Raw genomic sequence first — 12,299 nt, 5'->3', positions numbered from 1 at the left:
TTAATACAGCACATGTATTAAAAAAACACTTCATAAAGTCAAGACCTGTATTCAAATGGTGTGATCAGGAGGAAGCATGTTGAGAATCTTCTCAAAGTAAATGTTTTCATAGTGTTCAATTATGAATTACTGGTGGGGTTTTTGGAAAGAAAATTGAATACATAATTTATATTAGCTTTTAACAGTCTATCCAGATTCTGTTTAATGCGCCGTGCTCCACTGAAGGTCAATTTACTTGCCATGTTTAATGTACTCTTCCCCTAAAGTACAAGCCCAAACAAAAACCCCCAAGCCATAGATGAATATTGTAGACCAATAATTTATTGACCAAAAATAGTTACATGCATGAATATGCATATGCACGTGTACAAAAATTCTCCTTATATATAGATTTAATGTTTTCAAGTTTAGGATGTGAAGACAAGGTAAAACTAACATGACATCTCTTTTTTTGTTTGTTTGTTTGTTTTTGTCTTCAGGTGTGATATCTTACACAGAATATTTATTCCTCTTATGTATTTTAACAAGTAAGTATTTTTGGAGATAAAGGATTCCTTACAATATCAAAGCTCTGGATGTGTTGTTGTGTGTTAAATTACACTTCCCATCCCTGCATATAGAAAAACTACACCATGCATCTCTATGTCACTCTGAACATCTTTTGCCTTCTGAAACCTTGTGTTACGCATTATTTAAATGCATTATTATCCAGAATACCTTTTAGTGGCTGTTGGTGAAGCTGTGCCATAAGCTCCAGCTAAACCCCACTTAAGAGCTTAAATTTATTTTCTTGCTTGAAATTCCTGCAAAATTTGTAGCTAAATTTCCTGAATTAATACAAGGAGAACAGAAAGATACACATTTTTGCTGGTTTGTTTCATCAATTAGTGCATAATGGGCAAAATCAAAGAGTCAGTGGTAAAATATAAAGTATTTCTTTCAGAAACACTGACAAAATTGAAAAATTATTCTTTTATCTCCCATAAAAATTGAAGTAAAATAACCTAAACTGAGCCTGATACAGACTTTATAAATATTTTAATAGGTGTTTTCTGGCAAGAAGCAAAGAATTTTACTTGTCTTTCACTTACATGTAATTAAATAATTTCTATTGGATTGATTAGTGGAGTTTTTTTGGAGATGAACTGGATTCCTGTTATGAATCAGAGCTGGAACTTGACCCTGCACCCTTAGTATCTTCCACTATGGCGTCAATGATTCTTCCATCATTTCTTTGTTTTCTGAATTAACTTTTGGCCGTAATTCATTCATAGTACAAATCAGTGGGTATCCCCAAAATGTTGCCTAAAGGCTTTACTTACAGTTACCTTCAAAGTCTCCATGTTTCAGAAATAAGTTCTAACCTGATCTCAAATTTCAATGGCTCTAAGCATGTAAACAAGAAAATGTTGAGTTTCTTCCAGCATAACATTTACTTTGACCAGAAGTAGTGTCCTGTACCTTTTTTCTAAATCTTTTAAAATGTCTTTTAGAACATTGTGTTTTCATAGAAAATTTATTTTCTGCATATTTCTGTTTGTAATATAAAATGGACTCTATCCATGAACTAACACTCTTTTATATTATTCTTGAATATTTCATGTTCTATTTCTACTTATGTGAGCATGCCTTCTGTTTGAATAAAATGGGTTGTACTGTTTTACATTGCATTTAATATGTACACAGACATCCTGATTTAAATTAGTTGAGGTTCTGGCTTTTATGAAGGAACACCTAATAATTTCTTAGAGTATTATACTTGCTTTCTTTCCAAGAAAATAACTAATTGAATGTTTGGCATTTTTTTTGACAGAGCCACATGCAGGTTTTCGAATTGCTTTTAACATGTTCGATACTGATGGCAATGAAATGGTGGACAAAAAGGAATTCTTAGTGGTATGTATGTTTGCAGTTTTTGATGTAATCTTGAAACTAATGTGATGATGTCAGTAGTCATGAGAATATAATCTACTATTCTTCACTGAATGTAGTTGTTTATTTGCCTGATTTAGTATAAAGAGTTCTTATAATGTGAACTGAAAATAGAAGCTCCTTCTTAGAGTGCACAAGAGTCTTGTATATAATTATTTTTGAAGCTTAATTCTAGTTTTTCTTCTGGATCTTCTAATTGCTACTGTAAGTCACAGATAGGCTATTAAGGTAATAGAAATGCTTAATTCTCGTTTTTATTCTGGATCTTCTAATTGCTGCTGTAAGTCACAGATAGGCTATTAAGGTAATAGAAATGTTTTAATGGTTAGCAGAGTTATTTAATTGCTCTAATGGTCACCTCACTTTGCCATTCATTCTGCTGATAATCACAAGTGACCCGAAAATATTGACTGACCTAATGTGACACCATCATCTGTTTTGGACAAGATCTGTAATGAAATAAAACATACTGTACATATATCTAATTTAGCCCCTAAATCCATATGCTGAAGCAATTTGCTAAGGTGGGGTTCAGTGAGTTCTTTTTACAGAGAATATTCCTGCAGGGGAAACTGACTTGGACCTGAATGATTTCCATGTGCTTTGGAACAGATGGCAGGATACCTAGAACTTGGCAGGAGTTTGGTTGCATCCAAGGTTTTGTTACATTACTAATTTGAATGAAAGTATTTTTCAGATTAGAGCTTTACTCTGTTTATGGCTTGGAAAAAGCAGTTCTCTAAATTCATCTTATTAATTATTTAAGCAGAGTTTATATTTTTTTTCAGGTTAGAAATGTAAACAGTTTTAAAAAGCCCAGACTTCAAAAGAAAAATTCACATGATGGTGAGATTTGAAAATGAAGAATAATTTGGCATTTGAGGGAAAATCTTTGAAAATCCTAAATCATCCACTAGATATTCATTTTTATAATGATAAATCTTCAATATTATATTCAATAATAATTCAAATTAAAATTTCAATACTTCATAAGTTTTCAGGTAGTAAAATACACTCAGTTCAGGAGAATGATATTGCAGTAACAAGGGCTATTTTAGATTTATGTTCATTTAATTTATTTTCTGATTTCAAAAAAATGGGAGGAATAATTAATGCCATTCTAAATAAATGATCATTTTAAAAAAAGGAAATGCAGAAAATTGACCACTCAAAGTTAGGGCTTCTGAGTTTATGATAACTGTGTGGCTTTATGCTAAAAATGTGCACCATAAACCAGAGATCTCTAAATTGGTGGTGTCCATTGGCAGCAGCTGTCTGAGATTACACTGAAGCACTCAGTTATGGTGAACATATGTTTTGACATTTCTTTAGAAATTAAAATTTAAAATTTTATGGTCTAGGCAACCTTTCTGAAGACTGAAAAAAGCCTTAATTTTCTACTGAACAAGTACAGATGATTAATGCCATACAACTTTTATAAGAATTGAATCAGATGTTGGAAAAATATATTTGTGTACAAGACATACATTTTATCTCCACACGTTTTTCAGTAGTTGAGCTTTTGAAGAAATACAGTGAGTACACATGAGAAAAAGCCCAGTGTCTTATTGAAAAAGATGGAACAAAATATCAAGGGTGAAACAGACACGTGAAATGTATTTAAGTGTTTGGCCCCAATTTATTTAAAATAAAGACACCCTAATTTCCTGTGTGAGGTTTCTTAATTGATTCAAATAAACTATGCTAACCTTAAGAAAATAGAAATATGGCAGAAACTCTCTTTAACATGCTGAACTTAAATTCCAAATATATTTTGTAAGGTGACACCACTTGCAAATTGTGGCATACTCAACTTTTTTTGTACTCTGCTATTAAATGTACACATCCTTGTAAGGGCTAATTCTTAATAAGCATCTTCTCCAGTTGGAGAAAAACCAGCAACCATTGGTTTAATTAACAAAAGGAAGAAATAGAGGAAGAAGAAGAAAAAGCAAGCATCTTTCTTGATTCAGTGTAACAGAATGTGGTGGATAAACTGACAAATTTGTTCCGATATAAAAAAGAGCTTCCATTACAACAGCTAAATGGGAGGAAATTGAAGTAAGAGGCTTTGTCTTTCAGAAACTGATGATAAAACTGAAATAAAATAAGCGTATAAAGTGGGAAACAAGGGCAATATTTAACTAATATTTCTTTCTAACTATGCCTTTATAGTCCTCTTCACATGCTGCTATGTATTTGTTCTCTGTCATGATCCCTGACTAGTTTCTCCTTATTTTTGTTAGCAGACTTGGTGGATAAAAGAAAGAAAGTAGAATTTTTAAACGTTAGGTATACTGTCACCTACTCATTGTAGGGGATTATTGCACTTAACAAATTTGTATGGCTCAAACTTGAGTGCAACTCTGCTTCATTAGATGTCGGTGATCCTTCAAAAATTAAATCGAAACCCTTAAGTCAGAATATGAGGTCTGAAGTGAAAAAGAATAGACAGGTAGATAGAATTTTGTGTAATGAAAGTATATATGAAAATAGAATTTGATTCAGTGATACTGCAGCTATTATAGAACTGGCCCCAAAACATGCATTCGGCATCTTTACTCACCTTGCTTGAATATAATGTATCATATCCTGTGTGCCTGAAAGGAGACTGTTCAAAAGTTGGCATATGAACTGCTCCAACATTTGCAAAATATTTATCCATCAATTACAAGCAGCTATTGCAAAATTGGTAATAAATGCTATTCAGTTTTATAAATAAAGAGACTTTGAAGAGCTTTGCTTAGGGATCACGTTATGTGATTCTTGAGGAAACAGTGTGTGTAGTGAAGAGTTGAAAAAGGCCTTATTTTTCTGATAACAGCTGTATTGTTTTTGTAAACTAATTTCATGGTGTTTGTGCTTTCCTCTTTGCTTATGTCATAGGGGTGAGATCAGGGAACAGAAGGATTGTGTTGCCTTGTTACTGGAGATCTTGGTTTTGCTGCCTTCAGCAGTCAATCTCATTATCCTGTTTCAAACAATGTTCCTATGAAAGTACTCCTAGACCCTTTTTGCATTCACTTTTTTCCAGTCACTGGTATCCTATAGCACTCTTTCTGAACAAAAGATCCATTTCCAGAAGTTTAGCAAGGCTTTAATAATGCATGCAACAGAATCCTACTTCTTTTGCCTCTGTGGCAGGGGAAATACATTCAAGGATGCCTTGCTTTTTACTGATCTTTTTTGGTTTTTCAGTTACTGCCACTCCTCTCCTGCTTGATGGCTTGTCATTTCACTTTTCACAAGGGATTTTCTTTCTGTTTCTCTCTGTTCATTTAACTTTTTTCTTTGCATTGTTCTGAGTTGCAAACTCTGTAGTACTCTATCCTATCAAGTCTCTTTCCTTGTTGGCCTAAGTTGTAGTAACTTGCACCTGTAGGTTTGCAAAAAAAACTGAAAAGATTTACCAAGGTCTGTAAATTTATCCCATATTCAAAAATAGGTATTGTGATGCACAAAATGTTCTGGTCTGTATTTGCCTGATAGGAGATTCCAGAACTCAGTAGTCAGTTTTGGAAATTCATAAAATGTTGTTTATAAATGTGTTTGCTAATTAATCACTAAACATTGATTTCTTTAATTTCAATGTTGCCATACCCCTGCAGTAAATCTTGCTGATCCCTTTGCCTTCTCTGAAATAAAGATATCCTGAAATTTAGTTTGGAAAATTTCCTTGCAAAATGTATCACACACACTTTTTTGTTTCACATTCCAATCCCTGTGGAGCTCTGTGTACATGCCTTTATATTATCAGGTTTTACCAGACTTATGGTAGGTAAAATTGCTCCTTTGAAAGAACTGACACAATTGTGTCTGTATGCCAAGGTGTTTGTTTCTGAAAATACCATATTCTAGGTTGGGCAAGTTTCTTAGATCAGGGTTTATTCCTTTTCCAGCCCAGTTACAGGATAACAAATGCTGCATGAGACAGTATGATATTTTCACATGCATTTTTTTCAAAAGCTGAAGGTCCAACAGAGACCTAGATAGTATCACAGTTAATACTTTCTTCTGTTGCTAAACACTATGAGACCTTTTTCTAATGGTTTGGGAACATTAATTGGTATTACTATAAATAAAAATACCTAAATAAAACAGATACTTGCAGAGAAAGATAAGTACAATCCAGTTCTTACTCTGAAGACTTAACAAAAATAAATATGCTTAAGAATCTGTATGTTTGAAATCTTGTATTTGAGGTTTTCTCAGAAGTCATGTTTAAAGCTCTTCATGTTGAGATAGTTGTGAAAGGGGTATTTTACAAGACCTGAAGGTATTCTTTGAACAGACTTGAAAAGAAAGGGTACTTGATAAATTACTCTTGAGTAGTAGTTTGTTGCTGCTGAAGGGGAATGTTTCACCCCCACCAGGTGTTTCTACCCCTCCCTTGTGCCAGCAGGAGTAAGAACTGATCAGGTTGGAAACTAACGTGAAAAAAAGATTGATCCAGCTGACTACATAACCACAGAGACACTAATTAGAATCTGACACAAAAGGATGTTCCTGGAGGTGGTGAAAAGGGTGGAACTTCCCCTTTTTATTTTGGCCAGATTAGCTAAATAGGACATTCTTGGTATTGTGCTCCCAAGTAGAATTGTTACCCTTACTTTGTGGAAAAAAATATTTCCTTTTTTCCTTTCTGTGTGATGGTTTAAGTCACAGAAGGAACGTGAAGGCATGACTATGATTAATAAAGCATCGTGAAACTCTGATATTTCAGTAAAGAGCTGCATTTTAATACTGTTTGTAATGTTCCTTATGATGAAGGATATTGTTATGTATGTGAAAACAGGCTGAACACTAAATGTGAACAAAATGGTTTGGTTTTTAGCTCCAAGAAATCTTCAGGAAAAAAAATGAGAAGAGAGAAAAAAGAGGAGATGAAGAAAAACATGCAATGCTGGTAAGTAAAATCCAAAAAGCTGCATCTGGTAGTTTGTTTGGGTTTTTTTTTTTCTTTTTTTTGATGTAGTACAAAATTATGTGTGTATATATTTCACTGGTCACTAAATTCATATTGTTAGAAGAATAGGCATAACTTCACATGTAGAAAAAAAGCAGTATTTAGCCTAAACTGTAGTTAGTGGAAAAAAAGAGTAAGTGTCTTATAGGAAGGAAAAATTAGTGCTTAAATACTGTAGTAGATGTTATGACAGTAGAATTGATTCCATTTGGAGCTTGGAAATCTAGGGAAAAGTGAGTAGTAATGAGCCAGTGTTACTGTCTCTAACAGTGAGAGATCTCAGGGGGAAGACCAAGTTCCACACTTGCTTTCAGAACTAGCTGAAGCTGTCCATGTAGACCTTCTGATCCTGCTGCTTGTTATCCACACAGTAGCTTTAAAATAGATTATGAAATGCTACAACTGAACTTAGATTTTAATATTCAAATTTAAATTCTTACTAAATAATTACTATGACCAATGAAAAATATATTAATCTGAATAATTTTTTGTGGAATATTGGGTACTCACATAATGTAAAATTTGCATTTTGTGCAAACAAATAAAAAGGTAAGTCACAAAGAAATGAGTCTGTGGTGGTTTGTCTGAGGAATGGCAGCAAAAACAGGTGCTTCTTTTACTGTTGGAAAGTAAATATCAGGGACAAATCTCTACCAAGCCGAGAGCAGAAAAAAAAAAACAAACCTATGTTCCTTTGCAATTTGCATGTTTATGGAAAAAATTCCCTATTATAAGAAATATTTTGACATATCAGCAGAGCTTCTCAGTGTCCATTATACTTTTGCCAACATCAATGCTCAGTCTCAGTTCTTTGTCCCTGAAACCACAGGAAGTATGATTTTCAAAAATTGTTACTTTTTAAACCTTCCTTGAGAAAAAAAGGACTTTTTTCTTCCCACCCAGAGAGACCTATCCTGCTCAGCTTTTCAAAACTGTAGGTCTGTTGTTGAATTTCTCAGAGAGTATTTATTTTGAACAAAGGAAACTTATACCTAAAGGAAGAGCTTTTGGAGGACGTAAAGATGGCAAAATGGCACATAAGCCCTGAGGGTAATCTCTAAAAACCTGTACTTCTCTTTTGAAAATTTGAAGAGGAAAACTGAAAATCAACCATTTTTTTTTCTTCACTATCATATTGAAAACAAATAAACAAACAATAATAATAATATATATAAAGGTTTGCTTGTCTTAACCTATTCTGTTGTCTTTTTTTCCCCCTTCTTTTGTCTTCATTCTGACATGTGATACTTGGCTTGGCCCATTTTTGCTGTATGTCAGCGTCTTCAACTTTATGGATATCATACTCCTACTAACAGTGTATGTACTCTAATTATTTTCAATTGATGCAGTCTTCACCAGTGAGATGAAATAATATGCTATAAGAAAATCTATTGTATTTATCTTTTTCATTAAGTAAATTATTTCTGCTAATCAGTAAAAATGTGAGGAATCTTGACTTGCATAAAAGATTGCTGCATGCATGCTGAACAGGCAAGCCTATCAGGAGGAAAGGTTGCTCTCTATTTATATGAAATGAGGAAAGAGTATTTTTAAGGCAAAGTACAAATACATTTCAATAAACTGTAGACATATTTTTAATTAATGTGTGAAATTAAGTCATCCTGCATGAGTCATTTGATCCATCTCTTTCTTTCATTTTGTGTAGTGGGAATAATTAGTCAGTTGAATCCTTCATCTCTTTATTGCCCCCCAAAAAGAAACCTGAAGAGATACTTCACATACAGAACAAATACATAAGAACTTTCAGTGCTGAACTAGGCAAGGATTCCCTGTATTACTTAGGTGACAGTAAACCCTTTTACAATAATTTTTGAGGGCTGAAAAAGAGAAGCAGAAAGATCTTCTGAGGTTTCTAATATCTTCATCATGACCTTATTAATTTCTGGATCATGGCAGAAGTAAAACAGTTTTTAAAAAACAGACAGATTTTTTGTTTAAGTAGAAGAATTCATCTTCTTGGGGCATTATTGTGATATTCCAAGTGAGGGGATCAGATGCAGGAGAATTAGATGAGTTATGAAATTCCAGTTTTAAAATTTGTTTTGTTATATAATTATTCACAGAAATGCACAGATTTATTTCTTGTGAAGTTGGCACCTACAATTGGAGCAATGTGCAGGAAGGAAGTCTGTTGAATTAAAATGTGCAGTTGACATGATGTGGATACTGCAATGATGTGAGAAAAATGAAGTAGAATATGCAAGGCCTTATGATTCAATAGATTTCAGATCAGGCTTTACTGCAGCAAAACTTGCTGGACAGTGATTGACATATTCCCATGCTTTCTCCTGTTTCAAGCTGAAACCAATCTAGTTAGGTATTCTACTTATGTAATTTTCAGATTCAGTAAAAAAATCATCTTCTGGACTGAGCCATGTCCAAGCACTTTATCAAGATAATGCCCAGGTATGTGCCATGTCTTTTGCCCTCCTACTATCTGAATGGAGATCTCCATGCAAAGGAGACCCAGGTGTATAGGAATTCAGTAAATCCCTCATCTCCAAAAAATAGAACCCCAGATATTTTGAGGTTCTATTTCTTCTACTGAAACAAGAAGTGTAGCAGTCTTTTGTTTTCCTGGATGTCCTGAGAAGTTGAAGATACACAGGTTCCAAGGAGATGCAACCCTGAAATGTCTGGGATAGTCCAACATGCTGCCTCATGCACGAGGCCCTTCTCCTCACTTCATCTGACAAATCAGTTCTATTTTTTTAAAATGTGTTGAGGTCCATAGGCCATAAAAAGCATATGGTGATGTTTTAAATGAGTTAAATATTTTGGTATTTTCATTTGCGCAGGTTAATTCAAGTCATGTTCTGGTGCATACTGCATTTGTCTGAGACTGCTTTGGCATGTACTGCATGAGTGCTTTCACTGGCCAAATGCCAACCAGAACATGATAACTGTGATGTGATGCATGTAATGGAAATGAAATGTGCACAGCCAGAAGTACTAATTCAATTGACTGAAGTAACTCCAGTAAGAGAACAAATTCAGTGAATACTTAAAATAGATAATTATAGAATTGTATGCATAAGAGAATGTGGTGTTCATTCTCATGACAAGGTAAGTTTGATCATCAGACGTGGATAGTGTTTTCCTGATAAGTATGTTACATTTGAACTTACTAGGCCTGTTTTTGCCTTTCTTTGTTGGTGCAATGATGCCATCATAAATATTAGATTAAATTATTTTATATAACTAATTATATGGTGATATTTTTATTTTACCAATGAAAAAGAATTTATAAGTATATGAATTAATATGTTCTGGAAAACCAGAATTGATAGAAAAAAACACTGGCAAAATGCTGAGTTTAAATGGCCATTTTGATATGCACTTGTAGTAAATATTTTCACTTCTGCTTTCTTGAATTTATTTTGTTTGAGAAGATGAAGTCAGTGATACTTTCGGTGCAGCCAAGAACATTAGGGAAATAGCTGTAATAGACCAATGTTCCTTTCATTTACAAAGTGTCATGTAACTGGTAAAAATGTCACTGTTTAGAAGTAAGAGAACCAAGCCCTGATTTTGAAGATCAGCTAGAAAATATTTCAAAGTTCATAAATGGTTGTTCCGTTGTTTTTTGTTTTTCAAACAATTGTGCTTCTTGAAACTGCAGGTTCTTAAAACAGAAGGAGAGGACCTTGTCCCCAGGAGCTATTGGGATACTTTGAGACGTAGCACAAGCCAAGCGCTCTTTTCAGACCTTGCGGAGGTATAAAACAACCTCTCTGGTCTCTGCTCCATAAACAGACTGCTATTTTATTTCTTCTTTTCTGATTGCTTTCTTACATTATGCACCCTGTTTCTTCTTTTCCTTTTAATTACTTTTTTGTTTTAAACTTCAAAGTTCTCAGATCAAATGCATTTGGCTCTCTGCAATGTGATAATTGAAGGTTGTCTTTTCCAAGAAAAAGCAAAGTTACCTTTTGAAAGAGTTGGAAGATGAAGTCTTCTTCAGTCCTTCAGAAACATTTTCTAACACTAATAGTCATGGTAGTTCACAGTTAGAGAAGTAATTCAGGAAACCTTTGTCATTTAGGCATGGTCCAGTAAAATGACAACTTTACTGAGAGTTGCAGCACTTTCAGCTTTTAATCTTTATGTCTTTAATGTGCTTTTAATGTATATTATCAGAACCAAACTTCACAAAAAGTATAATGCAAAGATTGTTTTAATTATTGGAGAAAACCAGGAATGTTTTAAGGTAACCAAAACATTGGTCCATCTTTTGTAATATTACACAATCATCATAGAGGTCTAGAAATACTACTGATCTGTCAAATTAATTTCCATGATGCTTTAAATTCTAATAATTCTTGCTTCATGATCTGCTTCTAGAGAATTGAGTAACATATTTCTTTGTATTTATCATTTCAGAAGATCAAATGACTACATCGTTTATGCTTTTCTGTGCCCACACAGTGAGGGTGATGGCTCTGCTGGTAGTGGCATTAAGAACACAGAGCAACTCCCCACTGGCTCTGGTCTCAGAGTTCCGTGTTTCCTAAGCAGGATCATAATGAGAAAAGAACAAGAAACCAAAACTGATCTCCAGAGTAAAACAGTATTTTTCCTTGGTTTGCAAGCAATGTGTGCTTCACATTGAAAGTAATTAGTGTTTTGTCCCTGCTGTTCCTCTGCAGAAGCTATTGAATAACCTGAGGACTTCTATAGACTTATTTCTTATTTCAAGGCTTAATTTACTCATAGTCCCTTTATATCAGTCTGCTGTTCATTAATTTCCAGAGAGATTTTTCTTCTTTAGTGTTAATCTTCATACTCGTGGTTGTGTTTATAAATGCAGTCATAGCACTCTGTTTAAATTTATTTGAATTTTAATTATGGGCCAAAGAAAATAAGGTATTTGATTTTTCTTTCAAGGTAGAACCTGCATTTCCTTTTCTGTATTTCTCTCAGCTTGTGTTAATTTCCCCTTCAACAAAACAAAACGTAGTGTTACAGAGTTGAGTTTTACAACAATATTTATAGAAGTATCCATAGGAATAACATATACAGAGTAATCTTTAATAAAATAGTAGGCCCAGCCTATCTTCCCTTGCTTCTACACTCATGAGCTTCTGAATTGTTAATCCAGTTATGAATACTAATTTATTCCACCAAAGTTTAAAATCCAGAATATCAGTGCTCTTGTCTAGTCAGATAAGGAGACATAGAGGGGAGAGAAGGCTTCTAAATTCACCTATTATTCAAGAAGCTTGGGGCATTGCATTTTCTTAATGAAATGTCATCTTAATGTACAGTTAGATGGCATGAATTCAGTCCCAAGTATAGATGGACTTAAGTTTGGAAATCTCTACACACATTTAATTTGAAGAGAGAGGGGTTTTTATTATCCGATGCCTCAGACTAATAT

General features: G+C 33.8%; 1 protein-coding gene across 9 annotated transcripts in view; it reads left to right on the top strand.

Moving 5' to 3' along the window:
• Nucleotides 1-12,299, top strand: part of MICU3 (mitochondrial calcium uptake family member 3) — a 51,598-nt gene that overhangs the window by 20,252 nt on the left and 19,047 nt on the right. For 3 of the 9 annotated variants that reach the window (XM_074541458.1, XM_074541451.1, XM_074541453.1), the window contains exons 5-9: nt 480-527; nt 1,814-1,896; nt 6,767-6,838; nt 8,177-8,215; nt 10,542-10,637. In XM_074541458.1, the coding sequence (XP_074397559.1) occupies nt 480-527; nt 1,814-1,896; nt 6,767-6,838; nt 8,177-8,215; nt 10,542-10,637 (338 nt within the window). The remainder of the gene's footprint in view (nt 1-479; nt 528-1,813; nt 1,897-6,766; nt 6,839-8,176; nt 8,216-10,541; nt 10,638-12,299) is intronic. The other 6 variants (XM_074541455.1, XM_074541457.1, XM_074541452.1 and 3 more) reach the window with 3 other exon arrangements.

The sequence above is a fragment of the Zonotrichia albicollis genome, chromosome 5 (genome assembly GCF_047830755.1).
Source record: "Zonotrichia albicollis isolate bZonAlb1 chromosome 5, bZonAlb1.hap1, whole genome shotgun sequence".
NCBI classification, from domain to species: domain Eukaryota; kingdom Metazoa; phylum Chordata; class Aves; order Passeriformes; family Passerellidae; genus Zonotrichia; species Zonotrichia albicollis.
The sequence above is the reverse complement of the archived record's forward strand: the minus strand, read 5'-3'. Positions and strand labels throughout refer to the sequence as shown.